We start from the raw sequence: 22,631 nt of genomic DNA, 5'->3' as shown, positions 1-22,631 counted from the left end.
AAGCATCCCTGCCACCCGGTTACTCCCTGACAAACCTACGGGACATAATTGCTCATCAAATAATGTGATCCTGTGGGGCAGAGGACAAATATTCGTCGTCTTTAAGTCAGCATAACAGCTCAGTCTCGGGCAGCATAAGGCAGAGCTTGCTGACCCCAGGCAACAACAGGTATAGCTTTCGGAGCTTTATTTAGAAGCTGTAATCCTGCAGCCTTTCACACCAGATATTGTCTTGCTCAAAAAGTCCTGGCACTGAGCAAGGCTCTCTGCCCTTCCCTGCGCCCACCAAGACCAGCGAGATTGCCAGCTTTTCCCCACTGGTCCCATGCTTCTGCTTTGGGGCTGCTGCTGGGTTTGACAGCCAGCCTCTGCCCAAATGACAGCAAAGCAGTAATTTGTCACTGCAGCCACCACGTGGTTTATGATGGTTTATCTGAATGTACTGGGGCATCGCAGTTTAAACCCAGCATTTCGTTGTATTTCACAACCAGTCCCCCTGTGGCTCTTGGCCCATAATGTACACATTTCAACTGGCCAGTTCTGTACGGTTCAGTTGCCTGAACCATTCTCTTTCTCACCTCTCATCAGTCATCCTCCCCCTCAAATCTGCTAACAACTCAGAACCTGAGCAGTCCTCAATGTACTCTTTCTTGGCACATCCTGTCCTCAGAGCAGTAGTGCCAGGCAGGCAAAATGTCAAACCCAGCGGAAACATGTAAAAAAAAATTTACATTGCTGTGAGGCATCAGGGTTGCCAGGTTCCTCTATTTCCCCATTTGTCCATCAAATAACCTCCGAGAGGAAGGCATGGGAAGCACCAAACATAACCTGCCCCAAATGTCTGCCTGGCTCAGCACGGCCTCTCCCAATTCATGCATGATGAGTTTCACTGGGGTACAAGGCTAATTGAAATGAGCAAGGCAGGGAGCAATGGCAGCTCTTCTCTTCCAAACAAGATTAGTCACTGAAGAATTTCTGGGATCCACAAAGGTTTTGGGGAAGAGATGGGGTTCTCGAGCTGTTCTCTCCTTGCTCCACCAAATTGGGGAGGTTCTGGTTAGGAGGGCAAAGGAAAGTAAGTGTTACGTGCCTGCATTTCCACGGTGTAAGTCAGCTCCATAGTGGGAAATTCCACTGGTGCCTCTTCCTCCCGGGGTGGGTGTGTGTGTGACAGTGAATAACCATCGACACCCATTCCCCTGTTTACCCTACAGAGGATGCTAGGACCCTGGCAGGGCCATGAATGCTCTTAAAGATGCATTCTGAAAGCTTCCTCCACACCTGGCACAAAGGGTCAAAGACACCTTGCCGTGGGCTTGATTTAATGCTGATGTCAGTTTATTCACTCGCTGAATGGCAACACTTTAGACTCGCTAAGAGAAGGTCATCAGTTGCCAAGTTTCTAAATATACTAAACATGCTGCTGTGTGAGTAGGTTAATGTTACCTCCTCTTCCTCCTGGCTGATTTATTGTGCCATTAACTCAGATTCCTGCTCTGTCAAGCCTCTGTGTTTGTGTTATCACAGACCAGCCAAGCAGGCTCCTAGCTGCACCTGCAAAGCAGCTCGGGGAGTGTTTTGTCCTTCCCTGTGTCCTGCAGGAGATACCACCAGCAGCATTAGCCCTGGGGACAGCACTGCAGACAGCTTTTCCTGAAGAACATGAGATGCCCTGGTGCACATGCGGCAGCATGAGGCCCCTTCCCACCCCAGCCACACTGGCCAGAGTGGCTCCTGCTCCATGCAATGCCCTGCTGCATCCCTTGGCTTTGCTATCTGGGGCTTTGCAGGGTTCAGCTCCATCATTCTCCTTCCCACTCCTTTCCAAGGAGAATCCTGAGCACAGTCCATGCAGGAGGGCTATGTTCTCAGTAGTGCGTGGGAAGGCTGCAGCAAAATTTATCTGTTTAAAGCCTCTTCTCTGTCACTGGAAAAGATTATGCATCCAAACTGGACCCTCCCTCAGATGCCTGGGGAAGCTGTCAGAGTGGATTAAAAACTGTAGAAGGCCAGGGCTATAACTCAGTGTCTTTTAAGTGCCAAGATTTTGTGGGGACGGAGGGAGGGAAGTAGCCGCTAATGTAATTTCCATCATGAGTACAGTCCTCTAATATAATTTGGCCTGGCCATTCTTTCAAATGCAGCCTTCCCTGGCTGGGCTGGTTCAGGGCCATCCTCCTAAATGCCCCAGTAATTACTGATGCAATGAAAACATGTGCTCAGGCTTTGCTCTGGCCTTTTCAGCCCTGGAGTGACACCGGCTTTCTGCATAGAGCACATTGCTGGGCATGTAACTGGACATATTAATATTGAGGGGGTTTTTCACTGACTGTATTCGTTAAAGACGCAAATGGCTCATTTGCTTAGGCTTTGTTCCTTTTTTCTCTTTGGTTAAGGTCTGGAAGTGCTCTAACAGTTTACAAGTTGTATGGTCTCTTACCAGGTTAGTAAGCATCAGTTACTCTGATCCAAATTCCCGATCCAAATTTTGCATTCACCAATTGTCTGTCCTTTTGCCAGTACCTTATGCTGCCCGTAGCAGGGTTCAATAACCTGTTATTCTGTGCTTTCCTTGCAAGGGAATGGTTTCCAGGGAGGGGACCTTTGCTTTGCCATATCCATCTCCGTAGGCAAAAGCTATCAGAGAAAGAACTTGAAAGTCTTAGAAAGTACTCTCATTGCCTCACCCATTGTGAATGAAAATGGAATTTTTCCAACAGCTCTTTAAACATCTCCTTGCAGCATTGTGCATGATAGACTTAAATATCATCAAAGAGCCTGAGTGCAGCACTGATTTCCTTCTCTTGGTTTTATTCTGGTCATGGTTTTTTTGGTATGTGGCAGCCAAGTGTATTGAATTGTCTCCAAATGCAGCTAACAGGGGACTTTTTACTGTTATTCCTCATAAACAGCTCAAGGACAGAACTTAGGGCCTCACAGCTTAAGGATAATCCCCTCTCTCCTTGTACAAACGAGTGGGACTGAAGAGGGAAATGCATCCTACAGTTCTTAGGGACCATGACCAAGGGGCTTTGCTGTGACGTATGGCAGGGCTGTCAGAAGCAGAAGATGTTAGAAGAGGGATGGTGTGAGAAATTGAAAGAGAAGCTGATGAAACCCAGCAGAGCAGCAAGGGCATTGCAGAGTTTTCAGGAGGCTACAAAGGCTATGAACTTTGGTGTCTTTAGAGGAAATAAAAGGAAAGAAAGAAGGAGATGAGGTGCATGGCCAGATTTATGTGCAAGGACAGCCTTGACAGCAACGATTTTGAGCAATTTGAAGGGAAGGGAGAAACTGCTTAGTCATTTGGGTGCCAGAGAGGTGAGTGTCACAGAAGTTGAGTTTTTAGACGGGACAGACAGAAAATAGACTCGCTTATTCCGTCTCTGTCAATACACTTCCTTTTCCCCTGAGGGCAGGCAGGACTGCCCTTCTCTGGAACTCCCTGATAGACATGAAAGCCTTGGGACAACGGACTCGCAGGTTGCTACTGCAAGGCAGGACCCTCCTCTTCTGGGTGCCAGTTTCCAGGAATGTCCAAATGCCGGGTGCCAACATCACCGTTCCCATTGTCCGTCAGCACCCGAGGCTGTTGCTTTCTGTTTCACAGCCATCAGCTCAGCCTCTGCTACAGTCACAAAGCAGCCAGTAAATACATTATCAGGTAGCAGGAGATAATCCCCCAAACCACAGCCCAATGCCTTATTAAAAGCAAGTCCATTGCAGATTCCAATCGGAAACCCATGGAAGCGGAGCTCTTCTGCCCATGGCATGTTGCAGGGGTCAGTTTGGGGGTGAGGCAGCGGCAAGCCCAGGAGCAGGAATGTGCAGTCACACTCCCAGGCTGTGCGCTTGTCACCGTCCCCGCACAGAACCGGATCCCACAGCAGGCAGGGACAGGCAGCAGGCATGGGAAAGTAGGTGTTTGTTCCTCCCCAGCATCTTAAGCTAGGTAATTTTATTTAAAAACCATGCTGTTAAACCCAAAATTAAATAAGTGAAAGTAAGGACGTAGGGAAACTAAGGTAGCGTGATTTATTGACATGAACTGCTAATATACGCAGTAGGTAATTACATATATTTCATCATATATTAAGTGCAAGCTGGATTTTATGTGTGCATTAATACAGTGCATGGCATAATGCTTTGTACTTGCCTTGAGCTGCATACTAAATCATTAGAAAACTCTCCCACATGCTTTTGTTGCTACAAAAGTCCAATGAACTGAAATATTCCAATTAGCTTTTGAACCAGTTTTGGCACAATGTGTTAAGTTCCCAAACTCAGAGAAGGAGGGAAGACAATTTGCAGCAGACCAGGCATCACCCAGATGAAGAATACCCAATTAATGATAAATAAGGTAAGTCAGAAATGAGGGCAAAAGATTTCTTTTGCAGCATTTTAAATCATATATACTTTACACCTTCTCATGCTTTATCTTGTGAGGGGAACAAGACAGTAATGACAGTATGAAACTTTTTTTTTGTTTTCTTATATTTTACATTTCTTTGTCCATTTAAAATCCATGCTTTGAAAGTGTTCCCGGGCTGACCAGACCGATAGCCCCCTTTCTGAACATGTGCAACACAGTAGTTTTACCTGGGTGATCACATCTCCTGTTTACATATCCTATGACCCATGCACGTGGCTTTGTTATTTCAATGTCCTTTGGAGGTAGGAACTTTTAATTAAAAATGATCCAACTGAAAACTGAAGGTGAAGGGCCACTGGAATTACCAAGCTTCTCAGAGACTCCAGCCTTTTGGGGGGTTGAGATTAACTCCTTGGAGGAGGTCTGTAGTTCAGATGGAGTGTCTCCATGCCCAGGATGGTAACACCAGCAGATGCTGCAAGAGGCTCAGCTGGAGGCATGGCCAGCAGGACATTCTGTCACGAGCGTATCCATCCTCGAGAGCCTGCTGACGACCTGAAACCTGCTCCTCGTGCTGTGATGCTGCTGGAACCCACTGCTTGCACAAGAGCAGGAAATTAAAAAGGCAGCTGTGCTAGTGCCCATATTTCCAGAGTTTGTGGCAATTTTCTTGTCCCAGTGGTTCCTGGACCTTTCATTAAGACATCAGTTAAGGAGGAAAAAAAAAAAAAAAAAAAAAAAAAAAAAATTCAAACTGTTGAACTGGGCTACAAATGCTGGTGACTTGGCTTCAAAGCAACATAAATAGCCCAGGTAAGCGACAGTCATGAAGAGTACATGAATTTTCTTTCTTTTTTTTGTTGCTAATTGGTGATTTCCAGTATCACTTCATACATGCATAATTAAAGTCTTTTGGCGGGTGGTAAAAGTTGCATGTGTTTCTTGATTGCTTTAATGCATTATCACTAAAACACAACACCCACCTTTATTTAACCTCTACAGAAGTGCCAGTGTCAGTGCAGCTGTTGCAGTGCTGTCACTGGCACAGACAACTCACACATTTCATACAGTCCTGTACATTTACCACAAAGCTGGAAAGAGTGGCTTATATGAAAACGATACCTACTTTTAAGGCTTTTAGTCGTGAATTCTGCACATTTTTGGTTTCATTTTCTGTTATAGACTATTTGTCACATAACATTTAATATATTTTCCATGTGAAATTTGCTCTTTATTACTTGCTAATAAATAAGCATATAATTACCCTGACTCCATTCAGAGCTGATATAGTTGAGAGACCTTCCCAAGAAACAAAACCCACGTGTACATTGCACAGCGTGACTGAGCGTCCACAAACGCGCTGCTCCGCTGTCTGATCCACGGCGATACAAAAGTGAGCACACACACTGGGGTACACGGTGGCGGAAACAGACAGTGGCAGAGGGGGAGGGAGCACAGGGATAACTGGGAATTGAATGATGATGGTCGGGTGGACAAGGGTTTGCAAATGCAAAGACCTTCCAGTGTGGACTCCAGAGAGAAGACAATGCGTACATGGCCATGGTTTCAGGCAGGAAACCAATGTTTTCCCAGCCTGCTCAGCACAGAGGAGAAAAACACAGAAATATGTCCCTTCTTTATCTTCCCTCCTTGTCTGATTTTCTCCTGGGAGAGCACTTCTTGGCTTTTTCACAGTTTATTTGTCCAGTTTGTTCTTTGTGTGTTCTGCCGGCCTCCTGTGACTGCTTGCAGTGCGCACATGCAGAAAATGCCTTCACCTGAAGGTGATGTTAACCAGCCTATTTGGCTGATTTGCTGATTCTGAAAGAACTTTAACTCCTTTGAGCAATGAAGGAGAATTGGTAACTTTACAGTTGCTGAAGTCATATCTTGTGGATACAACACTTGCTAAGTTCACATTGTAATAAAAGAGAAAGTCCCTCTAAACACGGCACCCAAGATACGCTTTGTGTTTATGCAGAGAAGGGTTAAAGACAAAACCCCTGAAGAGATTATATTTGGGTTTAACAGTGCTAAGTCGAGGTAATTGTTACACAACATTCCTGGTTAATGAAACTCAGCTTCCAGTAGTTTAATGTTGCTTTTGTGATGGAGAGCAAGTTGCCATCCACAGCTGCATGGAAGTCTCACTGGCACACACTGACATTTATTTCTCTATTAAGACAGGATGCAGTGGTCCTATTTTTCCCTATCTGACAAATTTATATTAAAAAAAAAATATCTCAAAGTAGCCATCAGCAGCATGATGTGTCTTTGTTTTTTTTTCCCAGAGGTGGGTGGGGTGTTTTTTTGTCCCAGTCCTTCTTGGATGAGTGATAGTGTAGCACCTAGCACCCCTACACGTGGGATGCTACCCACCTCCGCTCCCCTCATGTGAAGTATCGACACTGTGTGGAGTCAATGTAGCAATAAGGAGTGCATCGCAATTTTCCGTAAGACCTAGAATAAAAGAGAATATCTCAGTTTGAAAGCATGGTATTCACTTACATGGTTCCTGGATGTAACTCTTTTAGGAGTGAAGAATCTCAGAATATGCATATACAGCAACATATGGGAAACTAAATAGGAGGGCAATTTTAATCAGTGCTTGACTGTGTTCTCCTCTGTCAGCAAAACAGGAGTCCAGGAGAAACTATGAGTAAAGACTTAACTCTCAGTAATGTCAACTAAAAAAAAAAAAAAATAAAACCCCTATTGGCATCAGAGCATTTCCTGGGGGTGGAAGCAAAAGGCCCTGGTGCTCACCCACGAGAGCTGTGGAACAAAATATCTGAGGCTCTGAGTAAAGTGTTTTTCCAGTTACTCCCAATAGCTTCAGGAGGCATGACTGTGCCTGTCCTTTAACTTCTTTTTCACGTACTTGAAATAATGAGAGTGACATATTCCCACATTTGGAATATTTTTTTAAAAAAAGTAAATTGAAGAGTCCTTGCAAAATGAGGAAAAATAGAGATTTGTCTTTCTACTGACTTAAACTGAGCAGTGACTCAACCTTCTGAAGACCTGACCAGAGATGTTAATAAGAATTTAAATGAGCTTTTATTGCTGGAATGTCTAAGTGAATAACCCATCCATAATATCAAGCTGTGGACTAAGCAGCTTTAAAAGTATGTCCTAGGATAACCCACATTCTCAGACTAACATAAAATCTGAAAAGAAGGTGTGTGAAACAGGAGGAGGGATTTGTGGGATGAAAGAGTAAAAAATGGGAAAATCAGTTGCAGCAGAGTTCTTGGAGGAAAGGTTACTTCTGGGTAAAACTCCCGTGGGAGTGTCATGTTCACATACTCAGCCCACTTTCTCATGATTCACAGCTCTTTTCTTTAGTTTGGCAGATGATTCACAGACTACACACAAAAATTTAAAAAAAAAATCTCAGTTGCTCTTCACAACTTGAATATACACACAAAGTGAAATTTATAAAATTTTCCTCAAGCTTTTGTGGTGCTATCTCGGGCACCAAATTTCAGCCTAGAAGGGAATAGTTTTCACAGTAGAAAATAGCTCCACACTGTCTGAAGATAAGGTCTCTGTAAAATGTTTCAGTTCTGTCAGGTTGAATTGTCTAGATTTTAGTAATCTCTTACACCAGAAGTGCTCCAACAATTACAGTGGAAGGATTAGCACAGCACTAGATTTACAGAGACATCCTGTGGTTTCTTATTCCTGTCAATTAGCACATTATTGTTCCCTGAATGATGAGGGCTCTGTGCATAATTTAATTTGCAAATTAAATGTTTCCTGTTAGCCACTAACGATACCTGACAGCTAAATAGAGGTGCTGCTGTTGGAGGCAAAATGCTGACCAGAGGAAGCTGCCTCAACAAAGGCAGAGAAGACAAGTCAATAATAAGCAGATGTTTTAAATGAAGGATGTTGCCACACAGATGCATGGCTTTGCATCTGCTGGTGAATGAATTCCCTGCGCCCTGGAAAAGCTGACAGATTGATTCAGAAGCAAATACCCCCCTAGAGTACCCATTAGTGGGAAGGGCAGCAGGAGGTCCGTACTAGCCTGTGCTTTGGATGTTGTGTGTTGTTTTCCACAGTGTGATCATCTTCTCATCGTCTTTCCTACTCATCTTATGTTGTGACTGGACATTAATGCGACCAGATGAGGAAATCTTGGCAAGAAATGGGCAAACATAGGTCTATGTGACCTTCATTCATTTTGTACAGTAAGAGGCATGTGCTTCTTACTGTGAAATGAAATTCAGTCCTTAAAGTCGATGATATACAGAAATAATTAGATAGACTCTTTCTTCCCTGCTACTTGCAGTGGTCCCAGTGGAACAAGTTTCGGGTGGGTGAGACTCCACTGTTTTAAAGCTGGCAAAAAGAAAAAAGGCAAAACACACACACAAAAAACAGCCATAAAAAAACCAACCAAAACCCCACCAAACCAAAATGAAGACCTCCTCTTACATACCCGGGGAGGTATGTTCTACATGTCAAATATCCAAAATCCATCCCATCGCAGTCTTCAACCCCCTCGTGCTTGTAGCCATCTCCGCAGTAAGCACGGCGGCACCCTAGTGAAAAATAAAGAAAGAAATACCTTCCAGGCACTTGGTACGTAAAAGAAACAGGTAAAGTAAGTGGAACTAGATTTTTAAGGGTTAAGTATAAAGCAAGATATTTTGGGGAAGGCATTCTGTAGGACCATCTTAGGAGGAGCAGTACTCTTCACTACAAAGAAGGTACCTTTTTTAGCCTAATTTCAATGACCAAGGGAAAGAACGGATAAACACTAAAAATAATTACTATGGAATAGCTAATTACAACAGAATTTATTTGAAACATATTATAGCCATACATAATTACCATCAAAACAAGTTAGAGGAAATATAAAACACAGTTAACATAAATGATTCAGGGAAGTCACAATCTCAAAAAAATAATCCTAGGTCGTTAACTGGTTTGAAATTCCCAGCCCAGACCTTTATGCAATTCTGCGCAATATCTATGTTTGTCTGCTGTGAGTTTCCACACATGAACAGAATTATGCAGCCTGTCTATAAAAAATAAGGTATTTAAAGGTTGCCAAAACCATGTTTTTCCCAATGCTGACTCTTACTGACTTGAATGTGAGTGGGACTTGTCACATTTTTTCATGGTGACTGACATGTAGGCTGCAGTAATTTGTGGGTTTGTTTGCCATTTTAGCAACTTGACTTTGATTTTGATATCTTCAGCACATTGAGAAAGACTCTCTAACATGAACAAATTCATTTAAAAAATGAATAAAATTGCTTTGACATCTTGGGAGAATCCATTTGTGTTAAGCAAAGGATTAAACAGACACTCAGGAACAGGGAGTTTATAAGTGGCTAAAGTGAGTTATTTACAAATAGAAATTATTAATTACTTGCACCAAGGATGTGTTTGTCAGAAATTGATACTCCTAAGATCAACAAGCCTTTTTTACAATAAAATCCTCTTAACATTTGGTTAGCCTTTTCCTTTTGGTTCAGTTACAGGAGAAGAATGATGACAATGTGCTCATTTCCAGATAACTCAATGATGGGTCGCATCAATGTCAGAAATCTGTGTATTCGAGGCCTCCATCGAGGCTTTACCCAATGCATAGCACAGAGAACACAATGTGCCCTCAGACACAGAGTGCACCATTTTGCAGGCACTAGAACTAATGAACACTATATTCCCACATGGTTATTCCCCGTGGTTGATTGCGAATTCTAATTTAATCATTTTCTCATGTCTGGAAACAGGAGAGGTCGTGCTGTCTCTCTGGAGTACTCGGCAGTTAGGCAAGCTTAGAGGGGCTTTTATTTATAGGTCTCCCTAGATCTGTTGAGACTGAATTGAAATCTCTTTCCTGTTGTCATTGAGAAGTTGACTGGGATTCCTAAGTTATAACGGGAAGGGTGGTGATGGATGGGTGGATGGAGAAATTTGCATGGGGTTCCTAAGTTATAACTGGAAGGGTGGTGATGGACGGGTGGATGGAGAAACTTGCATGGGATTCCTAAGTTATAACGGGAAGGGTGGTGATGGACGGGTGGATGGAGAAACTTGCATGGGATTCCTAAGTTATAACGGGAAGGGTGGTGATGGACGGGTGGATGGAGAAACTTGCATAGGGCATGGCTACATACATCCCATACTCAAAGTCAGCCTGATAAATGGAGGGATATATAAACCAAAAATTGCATCTTTCAGTGTTGGGTGATACTGTTCTGAAATGTGAAGAAGCATTCCTTTATTGGGAGCAACACAGCACCAAACCTGCTATGTGGAGATGGTGTAGTGCTGCGCTCCGGAGAAGGATTCAAGATGTAAAAGTAACTGAGAGGGAGAAGTGAAGGTTGCCACAGCTGCTTGAATGCTTATATGCTCTTGGCTATCCACAATCAGCAAAATGGAAGGAAGTGGAGTAGACATGAATTGTTATATAAACCTGACAGTGAAGGTAGTGGGTCGACACCTTCCCTAAGCAAGTGAATAACAAAATCCAAAGCGGTGTTTCTGGACTCAGAATCTATTTTACCATAAGAAACAGCCAGCTTCAGTGTCTATCCTAAGGGCTGTGCTGTACTACAAAGGTGTGCTGCAGCTTTTAGACAGAGAGCTGGCAGCCCGAGGAAAGGTGTGTGTGTGTAAACCAGCTGCTGGATGTGGCTCCCGAAATGCAGTGGCTCTGACTCAGCACGGACGCATGAGAACTACTGTTGTCACCTCTGTCCTGTGCTGGTGTGTGCCATCCACACGCACAAAAGCCTCAGTTTTCACCCCATGGCCATTGTGTTTCCCTTTCCCTGCACTTGATCCACAAACCGCACAAGCCCTCCTTGTGTGGTTCAGACGGCCGTGTACCCTGTGGTACAACAATTGCACCTTCCCCTGCAGAGAGCAGCCACCCCTGCTGCGCTGTAACTTACTTATACAGTCATCAGTCACCACTGCATTGCCGTCGTCGCACTCCTCCCCATCCTGCACGATCCCGTCTCCGCAGGTGCCCCCATCCTCGAAGCGGTAATCCACGGGGTAGAAAGGGGTGAGCTGACCAGGCAAACACACAGTGGTTACTGGACCAGACCAGCAGCAGCCTGGATAGCAAGCGGGGGAGAAGGGCTCTGGGGGGCACACCCCACAACCAGGTTTTTATGTCTTGTTATTGGTTGGTCAGAGGGTTTATAGAGAATCTGATCCAAAGTCCAGTAGACACAAGAAAAATCCTGCTGTTAATTGCAGCAGGACTCAGCTCCGGGAAGCAAAAAGGAAATACATGAGTTTGGTTTGCAGGGTTTTAGTTCTGCAGCTTTGTACCCTGGTGAGTTTTGCCTCATCTTGTATTAAATAAAAGTTCTTTACTACCATAATTCCCTGAACTCTGCTTCAGTTTGTTCACCAGTGGAACCTGGTTCACAGGGAAATTAGCAAAACCTGCAACACTGCCGACTTAATTCCTCAGTAATTAAGACTCCCCTGGACAAAATTCACAGAACTATGTGCAGTTGTGGCAGTATTCAAAAAATGAGCTTTTCCCCCATTCGCTTAATTGATTCTGTATGACACCTAAAGTACAGAAGTATCGTCTGTATTTCAAAATGAAACATACACTCACGGCTTTTCTGAGACCACAGTCATATTTTCACCTGGACTGGGAGCCATCCAAAGGTATCCTTGAAATACAAAGACCTCTGATCTCTTCTAAAAGCTAATGCATTTTCAGTGTTTAACCGGTCCAATTCTTCTTGATTATTCACCACAAAAATCTGGGGCACAGAAAAAGAGGTGATTGGTAACCTTCTCAAGAAGTTTTTTTGGATTGTCACAGAATCTAGTTTGGCATATATACCTTCAAATAGGTAAATAATGTACAGAAAAATGGCTCAGCTCTTTTCAGAAAGAGAGGAGTTGAGAACCTACACCCATGGAAAGAAAGGTGTTTCCTGGGCCCCTATACAGAAATGCACATCCTCAGGTAAAAATCATACAAATCCTGGTGCACAATCACAGCTGAGAAGAACTGCCTGATGCTCAAATGGTTTAATGCTGAAACAATTGGAAAATCCAAATGGGCATTAGTGCTTTTTGTGGATTGAGTGTAACTTTCTAGGCATGTTTGTGGCTACAAAATAAATAATGAATTGCTCAATGCAATCCTCACTTAAATTTTACTTCTTCACACTTTCTTTAGATTTAATTTGCACTAAAATTCATGTTTCTTTATATGCAAATACTAGGATCTAAAGCCAAGTCTTCAATTACACTGGAAAAAAAATAGTTCAAATTGAAAAATTAGGACAAGCTGTACTCTTACCCATTTCTTTAATGTCTCAGTCACTGAAATTGGATGTAAGAGGCATTAGGAAATAATCTCTTCCTTCAGCAGCTTAATCAATTTAATTTTTGTAAGATTCAAGGCATTTTTAAATTAAGAAAAAGCAAATGGAGTGCTTCTGAGCAAAATGGATTTAGGTCTGAGTCTGATTCTCTCCAGCATAAACAGAATTGGCTCCTTTAAAAACAAGTTACCTTGAAATTTTTACATAGCAGGATATTCCCATAACCCTGGACAAAGACAAATTTCATTAAAGAAACATTGAATAAAAATGCCTTTATCTTGAATGAAAGAAAGCAAAGAAATAGGAAGCCTGCACAGAACTGTAATTGTGTCCAGGAGCTCAGGGCCCAGCCCCAGAGCTCCAGTTTCTCTTGAAATCAATAGAAAAACTCTGTTGCCTCAAACCATTACAGATATCAGCCTTTAAAACTGCATAAGATTTTAAAAACTAATTTAGGCCAGTGGCAGAAAACCAGCACATTGTTTCCCAGCCTCTGCCCTCCTCCGCAGGAGCTGCTGGGTGCATGGGTGACGGCACTGAGGATGTGCTGCTTTGGCAAACCGCAGCGCCAGGGCACGGAGCACCATCTCTGGAGCTTTTCCTTGTGCAGCTAGAGAACCCTGGCAAGAGCTCTCAAGTGGCCCAAGACAGGCTACAAAGCTGCTAGACGGGGATCTGAACAGAATAAATAATAGTGATGTTTAAGTTCTAGTTAAAGATAAAATGCTCTTTAAACTCGAGGGAGTAAAACAAATTGGGTGGGCAGGAAAACAAGGAATGCTGCTCTGGAAGTGCCTCATTTCCAGAACTAAGCCTTGTCTTTTTATCACTACATTCCTGGCAACATAATGGCATGTGGGGGCTCATAGTGATAGTGCATGGTATTTTAGATATTTACACTCTCATTACTATCTTTTAAGATCTGATATGAAACTGTGCCTGATGGAGAACGAAGGTAATAATACCTATACATTATATTGCAAGCCTTAAAGCTTTCCCTACGAGTTCTCCAGGATACAAAGCACATGAAGATTTTTTGCAGGCAGTGTGATGTGATATGCACCTATATTTCAGCACATTCATCTCTCACCATTATGTTTTCAAAACAAAAGGAAGGCTTTTTCTAATGCAGCACAGCCAGGGATGAGCGAGCAGCTGACACAGCTGACAGGACTTGAAACACACTGGTGCAAAAAGGCTGAGCTCAGTGACCCAGTTTGATGGTGTTGTGAGTGTGTCCCTTCCACACACTGTGACAGCTTTCTGACAGTGTGACAGGGAGGGCTTTAACAAAGCTACCTGCTGCCCACCAACATTCAGAGACAACCAGACACCACACCATTTCCACCTGCATGGGTGGAGGGGCTGAGCTATTCTGGTTTGCTGATTTACAGAAAAATGGTTCAGCATCTTCATTGCTGACTTGGTACTACACTGCACAGAATAATAAGGCAGGGGCCAGCAGAAGGAAAATTACATAAACAGTTGTTACAAAGCCCAGAGAAATCAGTGGTGAAAAATTGTTAGGTCACATTTCACCAATGCCTTGTCCTTTAAAATATTTTGTCCAATTTGCTCATAAAAATGTTTTCAAGGCTAGAGATGGAAATTAGCTATGTAATGTGTATGTCTGCAGACTGGAGCCCAGACACCTGATTATCGCTGTTTGTAGAAACTCCTGCTGTTGAGGGAGTGCTGTGGGAGAAAGCTCTATTGCATGTGTAAAATGCTTGATCCCAATATACAGTGCTGAAATCGCTGTCTTAAAAAACACCCCAAATAAGCAGGAAAGAGATGCTTAACTTTACTGACCAATCTGAAATGTATTTTGATGTCATGAAATAAAAAAGACACATTATAAATGTACAGTAGTAGATGAAAACATCCACATTTCCAAAAATGTGCCACCTTACTGATGTTTTGGAACAGCTGCATTTCAGCTGCTCACACAACAAATTATGAGACTGAAATCTTTTGCACCAGGTGGAACTCTGAGGTTTTGGGTACTAGAAATCACACATTGCCTATATATCTTCCTATTAAATAAAGAATATTAGTGAGTACAACACCTCTCGTAATAAAAGCACTTAAGAGCTGCTCACATCCCCTCCCAGGAAACCTGCTTACCGCGGGAACTTTGGGGTAGCTGTGTCCAAACACAGATTCTTCATATGATGGGTTACTCATATGCTGTGCAGTTCTGCAGAGACATCTCCCTGGAGGTCCTGGAAGTCCTCTTTCTCCCTTTGGTCCTATTGCAAATTGCCCTAGGAAGCACAGTATCCACTTGCCTTGTTATGAAGTTACTACACAACACACAAACACATCCTTAGTGTGAAAAGTACAGGTCAGGTGGATATATGCATTTACCCAAGTTTTCAGATAGGTGCATCTCCCACCAAATCCACTGGGAACTGAAGGGAGGCACTAATTCCAGTACTTCAGGAGAAAGGTGCCAGGTTTTTTACCACAATCGTATTATTTCAAATCGCCTTTTGAATTTTTCTACCAGTTTTACAGAGGAAAAGAGAGACCATTTTCTTAGAATAAATGTCAGCCTGTTTGAAGCTACAGAATTCCAGGACAAGATGAACACACAGACAGATCACTCTACAATGCCGATGCGCCAAGTTTTGTAGAGTCAGTCTCTGTATACATCCACAGCACATCGGACTCGTGCCTTTGTACAACAACTTGAGCAAAGCTGTTTCACAGGTTTCTATACAGCAAAAACCCAACTAGAAACACAGGAGATTTTTAATGCTTTAATTAAACATTAAAAAAAAAGAATACTGCTTTTTGACTTTCAAACTTTGGCAAGGATGCCCTGCTCTGCAGATTCAGATTATGAGCCAATATGGTCATACTGCAAGCAGTGGCATCATTACAGAAACGTCTTTTAGGATAAGAATTTATATTCTAGAAGAAAAAGATTAATAACCCTGACACATAAACTTTCTGTGGATGGAATGAATCCTTGAAAAAGTAATCTCAAGGTCGTGGCTGCCTTCCCATCAGCGTAGTGAAAATTCTGCCTTCTGAAAGCTCCTAGCTAATTTACTCAAGCAAAGATGTTTCTTAATGGGAGACATGAGATATATGAAGATTCTGAAGCTGTGCCCAGCTTCACAGATGTTCCATTTCCACATTACCACAAGCAGGTACCTCCTGTCTGCTAATGCAAAGAGGGAAGGAAAAGGGAAAGCAAAATGGAAGGGGACAATTGTGTATTGGGGGTCATGCATTGTCCTTCACGTCCATGTCTGGACCCACAAGCTGACCGGGGCTCATGTGCATGCGCAGCTCTGAGGATGTGCAATTATGTTATTATAAGGTTTTTCTCATGATTTCTGCAACACAGACAATTGCAGTGAGCACAGATCTCCAACACTTAACTATAGAGAGTGTTTTTCTCCACTTCTCTTTTTCCCCCTCAACTCTTACCCCTTTTCATTCTCTTCCCTTCTTTCCTTAATGACACTGTAACTTGAATCTCATCTATTTTTCTCTTGCAGAGCTGCACAGGGTGAACATGTTTTGGCTGATTAGAAATCACAGTTTTTCGGTGTAAGCCAGCATATCTGGAGAAGCAGACCTTTGATGATGGAGATTACCTAGTTTGTCCAAGGTTGCCAGATGACTTTTCATTGTCCTCATCTACAAAAATCCCTCAGGGACCACATAGGCTTTAGTTTTGGTTTTATCTGAAGCATCAGAAGCCATACAGTAGGCTTTAAAGTAAGATATCGAGTCCTTATAATGGACGAGGCTAGCATGACGTGCCTTCGGGAGAAATCCTCTCCTTGCCATGGATGTAGAAGCAAACAGAGCCCTGCAGCACTCTGTGCAGAGGGGCCTGTGTGTGCCTGATGAGTCAGGGGGGGCTGGGGAGCAGGGACGCTCCTGGAGACGTCCTCTCATTTCCTGCTTACCTAATCCTGCGGGTCCAGGGGGGCCGGGCTGGCCAACAGGACCAGGTCTGCCAGGTGGGCCCATGACACCCGCCGGTCCAGCGTCTCCCTTGAGTCCCTAGGAGAGAAGTGACATCCATTTCTGGGCTGAGCTCTTAGTAACAAACAACCTCTTCCAGACAGCACTGGCTTCCAATTTAAGAAAGTCAAGACATTTGCCAGAGGAAGAATGAGCTTCATGGACCTCACCCAGGGAACAGGGGCTCTCCTCTCCTATGTGGAGACAGAAAGGCATGCCCAGGCAGGACTTCTGATCCCAAATGGGGATGGTCACAGGGATCTGCCCTGTGAGGAGTCAGGAATCACCTTGCTCTGACTTCAATCATTTGATAGCCTTTCTTTTAAATTGCCTTTTCAACCCCTGTAACTCTCTAGGAGTGAGTGTCCCTGAGAAAGAAAGGGGAAAATCACTGAGGAGTTGTCACGGGCTTCCACAATGACTTTTCCCAGTCCTAGGGTACAGCTTTTCAGAAGCTCACTAATGACTTTGATGCTCACACTATTTTCAGAATGTCTGAGGTGCCTGGATTCCTGTATCTCCTTGACTTTCACCATGGGCATAGCTCTGATAACAAATCATCACCAGCCAAGCAAGGGCTTGGCCTTACAAGTGCAGGTTAATGTGTAGCAACACCGTGCTGAGAAATGGCATCCCTCTGGCAGCCAAAGTACTAAATGCTTCAAACTTACCTCTGGGAGGGGGGCTTACACACAGTTAACATATGATAACTAATATTCTCTAAAATCAGCCCTAATTTTCCTCATGGGAGCTTGTTTGTGCAACCATACCCTTAGGCATTTGGAAGTTTCAGCCTGGAACTGTTTGGCAACTTCTCATTTTTTGCTCCTGAATTTAATACAGTGACCCTTATTGAAAGTAACTATATTTATCTTCCTGCTCATATACTCTCCAAGACTTGGATTTTCCAGCTTTATGTTTCAGAAGTGTATTACATAGCTTAAAGTGACTTGATTCTTATCTAACAGCAAACATTATTTAGCATAATAAAAATGATGTGTACTATCTAAGCTTTCTTTTAACAACAAAGGGGATTATTTCCTTGACAACGGTGCAATTCCAGGTTAATGTGCTTTCAGAACCATACAATGAACGGTTGCATGTCTAATTTAAGAGTAGCAAAGCATATATAGTAATATATGCTGAAATAATTGTTGTTACATAATATGTTACATCCCATGGATACACTTGAATGTCACTTGCACCATTTCAGCAGAGATTTTGCCATGGCCTATAAAGAACTAATTGAATATTTGCTTTGTTTAATCCTATTAGGTAAGTTCTGAGCCATAAAAATATTTCAGGATTTATGCGAACGTCAGTGATGCTGATCTCTAATTACTTCTTACATTACACAACACAGAACCAGCAGCTGAGGGTTTTGTAGCCCCAAAGAAGACTGTGGGAAATCTCTTTCCCCTACACAGCAGCAATTTGACAGAGGCAAGGCAGTGCCAGTCGGATGTGTACTGACCGAAAACAAGCTGTTTTCTGTGTCCCCTGCTTTGGAGGGGTGACTGCTTAATGCTCTCCTGCTAGCACTGATGGATTGGGTAATAACAGCAAGGGCTGGTGTTCGAGGTTTTTGCCTTGTTTATCTTTCACATGCGCCCACGGCATTTGGAGAAGCTTTTCCCGTTGACAATATTTGTATTCACGTGTATTTCTTTCAAAGTAGTATTACCTAAATGTCGTTGCTCCTTCCCAAGACTGCGACCCTAAACCTGGGTTTGCCTGGGGTCAGCTCCCAAGTTATAAATCTTGGGGTGTTATCATCTTGGTCGGCAGCCGTAAGGCTGTGAGTTGTGACTCCCAGCTCCCGGCCACCCCTCGGGAAGAGGGAAGAGCCTTCCCAGAGGCAGGCAGGGTTGAAGAAAGTGAGCTAATCAAGATGTATCTCGAAATGGAAGTGGAAGTGACACCTGCTTAATTTAGCTGCTTTTATCTGGGCATGTCAGCTGGATCAAGAGACAGGAAATGGCCCCGTGCTGGTGGAATCTGTCCACTCAGCTGAACAAGCAGCCTGACAACTTCAGCGCTTCAAGGTGGCAGCCAGACCCACAGAGCCTTCAAATGCCACTCCCCGATATTTCCAAAGGATTGGAAAAGAAGAAAGGAAATGACAAGTTCACGAGTAACAGAGAGGGAAAGCCTTTTTCATGCTGAATCAGTGCTAAGACTGCCTTCAGGGCACCAGAAAGGGGTTTGTGTACTGAGCCTTGGGACTGGAAACACCAGTCTGGGGCCAAATTATAGTTCTTTTAGTCACACTGATTGTTGCTTTAAATTATGACATGCTTATGTCACCACATTCTATCAAGCCACCATGTAAGGTGACAAAATGTCTAAGGTCAAATAAGGAGTGCACGGTGTTCAAGTGGATCTGCAGGCACTGACTGCATCTTCTCTTGCCTTATGCAATGGAAAGATATCTCACAGCACATAGGCAGGACAGATGAGTTTACCAAAAAAAACCAAAAAACAGAAGCAAACCTCTCCAAACCAGCAAAGAGCAGACACCAGCTTTTAAAACCATACAAATCTAGGACAAAAAAAAAAAAATTCTTGTGAGTGATCTAGGAGACTTCCATTGCTCATACTTTCCTTATTTGGGGTACCGTTATTTCCTTCCTAACACCCTGTGCTTCTTTTTTGCCCGACATTGGTTACTTTATCACTTCAGATATTACCTGCTCTCATCAGAGCAGCAGTGAAGCAGGGATGTGCCTCTCCTTGCCATGCTGGGCACAACAAGACAGCAAATAAACTACTTCCAGCTAAGCCCCTACCACTGAAATGCTGTACTGGTGGAGTCAGTATCCAACTTACTCACAATTCCTAGTCTTTAGAATTCACCTGAAACTCTGAAAATATAGCTCTGCTGGCATAATTTTGAGCTCTCTAGCTGTCAGGTGGGGCTGGGGCTGTAGTTCTGTGCTGCTTAGGATTCAAAGGACGCCTTCAAGATCTGTTCAAATTGTATTGAGTTCATTGCGAGTCCAGGATAAAAACAATTTTTTCCATGCTGCATGGGCAGGGAGCTGAATGCTGCAGACAAGACTCCAGCCCTAAAGCTGAAGCTTTAACTCCTGTGTAGCCTGTGCAAGCCTGTGAGGTGTTCCAGGGCTTCTGTCTACTCCCTGTGTGACACAGTGCACGCCACAAGAGTTTAGACCACACAATCCCACAGATGCCATGAGTCACAGGAAGAGGAAATAAACACCATGATCCTACTTGTTTGCCTCGTTTTCCAGGTCTTCCTATAGGTCCTCTGTGTCCTGGTACTCCAGACTGTCCCTTGGGGCCCATCTCTCCCTTGGTGGTTGCAGAGGGAAGGAAGAAGGAGGCAAGAACATGGTTACACCTGCCTCGTACAAGACAGCACATGCACATTGTTTTCTTTCACATGATTCCTCTAGATAATTTCTTTCTCAGAAATCCAAAATTATCATAAAATATTTTTTAAAAAAGGTAAAGTGGAAAAAAACCCTCATATAATTTACCCACATACCCCTGAAAATTCCTTTCCTAAGGAAGAGGCCAAATGAGGTCAGAAACACACTTAGAGACTTGGAGAGGTCAAGGCTGGGAAAGCTCTGACCCCGTTGCAATACGTTGCTTTGCTGTTAAGTTGAAAGTGTGATGAAAATATTTAGGGAAAGGAAGATGAATTCACTCATCTTCTAATCTCTCTAGAAGCAATGATTAATTCCTTTTCTAATTTCAGAGACATGATTTGATTATGTCATAAAAATTATCCACCTTTAGGTTTTCCATAAGCCAGACCCTGAATTTTGGTTGTTTCTAAAGTACAGAATAATGATGATGTAAAAACTGGTCAGGGTTATCACTGCTATTTATGGCAGGGACATTTTGTTTTCAGAGTATCAAGAAGGACATATTTATTAATTTCAAGTGAATAAACCCCTAATAATTAGGACAGTTAAACAGGAGGAAGATTAGGACTAAACAAACAATATAGGGAAAAAAAAAAGAAACAACACCAAAGAGCTAAATCTGAGTTTTCTCTTAAGCTAAAAAGCTAAAAGAATTTGATCAAGTCCAGACAGTGCTGGTCACTGAGTCAAGCAAGACCTTCAATGTCTTACACAGTCTGGAAAGTCCCTGAATCCACTCATTGATCCTGTCCCAGCATTTAACACAATTCCCCAACATATCATGCCCACTTACTTTTTGTCCCAGCATTCCAGGGAAGCCTATTTCTCCCTACAAAGTCAAAGGAGAAAAATAATCAGAAAATGTGTAGTGATCTTTGACAAAGCAGCACCGTCTTTGGAAGGAAAAAACAAGTGCCGTGTGTGGCTATCAGTCAAAAACCCCTGCACTGACTCAGCACTGCAGGTAATGCAGTAGGTAGCAATTTATAAGCAAAATTTTACTATAAAGCTCTTTGTGTGGTGCCATTACTCCTCTGTCTTATCTTATGCTGCCTGTTTCTCTGCTACTTGGACAACTCCCAAAGCCTGCCTCTGGGAAAGGCATTTCTCCATTTGCACCAAAAACGGTTTGCTTTTCCTTTCTTAGTCGAAAGAACCCCCAAGCCACGAATCCCTCCCCCTTTTCACCTCCTGGGATTGTCATATCCCCAGCTGGAAGCATTTTGGGAAGCTGCTGTGGTTCTAGGAGGGGCTGGGGTGAGCTCCAGGGAAATGCTCCTGTGGCTCATCAATCCCCCTGCACACTGGGCTGGGGGCACATGGACATGGAGCTGCCCCACTGTCCTCACAGCAGATGCCTTCCCTCACCACTCCTCCTTCCCAGGAAGATGCTTTCAGGCTCCTTTCCTCCCTGCCCCTCCTGTTTTCCCCTGTCAGAAGCACAGTGATCCTCAGATGCACATTCACAGCCACCTGGAAAAGGAAATTACCGGGTCTCCTTTGACTCCTTTGTCGCCTCTGTCACCTCTGGATCCCTGAAGAGAGATAACAGGGGAACAACAACCTAATTACTACCATTCCATGAGGAAGCAAAAAAATGTTTTCCTATACAATGGGATATTGAAGTCAACAGAATACAGTAAAAACTTCACAGTGAGAGATAGGCTTCATTACTGATATCGTAACAGAATTGATGCTAAGGACTCTAGGAAAAGGGACTCATTCTCCCCAGTTAATTACTTTAAATACATGCTTTCCTGGACATAATACTTTCAAATTTGATTTTTTTTTTTCCCCCCCAGTCATTATCTTTCCCCAGTTCAGGTCCCACTGTAAGATCTTAGAGTACAAAGTGTCTCAGTGCCAAGGCGTGTGTCACCAAACTAAAGCAGACCAACAATGAAGGATTAGTTTACCCACGCTGCTGTAGTGAGTTTCACTGCTGCAACTTGCTCATGAGGATGCAGGGTGTAAAATTCATTTCTTCAGCATCCCATCCCTAGCCACAAGACTGTGCTCCTTCTCATTGCATGTTTTAATTTCTCTGTGGGACTTTTAGATTTCATTGAAGTTCAACCTCATTTCTACAGCTACATTTTTTTTTAACATGTTTCCAAGTGTTAAATTATACATTATTCTATTGTCACACTGACCTTTTCTCCTCTTGTTCCAGGAAAACCCTAAAGGGAATGATAGATATTTTAATGCTTCTCACTTTCAAGATCACCCAAGAAGCCGGACTTTCAAACTTTGAGGTGAAGAAAAAGAACGAAGCACAAATAATTAATTGCATCAACATGTAAAGGCAAATGAATTTTTACAGCTCCTAAAATTGCACTGAAACAGAATGGTGAAATATGAATTAAAGGCAAGACAACTCAGCCCAAAAGCCATTATGAAAAAGCCAGGTAAAGCCAGAAGCTTTGATTATGCCTTGAAATTGAAACAAATTAAATAAAATGTAACTGAGAGTAAATAAAACATTAGATGCCACACTTAATAATCTAAAACAATTTAAACAATAATATACCTCTTCTA

The 22,631-nt window shown here is 43.1% G+C and overlaps 1 protein-coding gene across 2 annotated transcripts in view; it reads right to left on the bottom strand.

The window, feature by feature from the left end:
- Positions 1 to 4,100: 4,100 nt before the first annotated feature.
- Positions 4,101 to 22,631, bottom strand: part of COLQ (collagen like tail subunit of asymmetric acetylcholinesterase) — a 41,071-nt gene continuing 22,540 nt past the window's right edge. For both annotated transcript variants that reach the window (XM_040081564.2, XM_040081653.1), the window contains 10 exons: positions 22,247 to 22,273; positions 21,584 to 21,628; positions 20,887 to 20,922; positions 19,930 to 20,010; positions 16,638 to 16,734; positions 14,833 to 14,972; positions 12,013 to 12,132; positions 11,296 to 11,416; positions 8,823 to 8,925; positions 4,101 to 6,832 (listed from right to left, as the gene is read on the bottom strand). In XM_040081564.2, coding sequence (XP_039937498.1) covers positions 6,763 to 6,832; positions 8,823 to 8,925; positions 11,296 to 11,416; positions 12,013 to 12,132; positions 14,833 to 14,972; positions 16,638 to 16,734; positions 19,930 to 20,010; positions 20,887 to 20,922; positions 21,584 to 21,628; positions 22,247 to 22,273 — 840 coding nt within the window. In that variant the 3' untranslated portion in view covers positions 4,101 to 6,762. The remainder of the gene's footprint in view (positions 6,833 to 8,822; positions 8,926 to 11,295; positions 11,417 to 12,012; positions 12,133 to 14,832; positions 14,973 to 16,637; positions 16,735 to 19,929; positions 20,011 to 20,886; positions 20,923 to 21,583; positions 21,629 to 22,246; positions 22,274 to 22,631) is intronic.

Source organism: Hirundo rustica, chromosome 1, assembly GCF_015227805.2.
Source record: "Hirundo rustica isolate bHirRus1 chromosome 1, bHirRus1.pri.v3, whole genome shotgun sequence".
NCBI classification, from domain to species: Eukaryota; Metazoa; Chordata; class Aves; order Passeriformes; family Hirundinidae; genus Hirundo; species Hirundo rustica.
The sequence above is the reverse complement of the archived record's forward strand: the minus strand, read 5'-3'. Positions and strand labels throughout refer to the sequence as shown.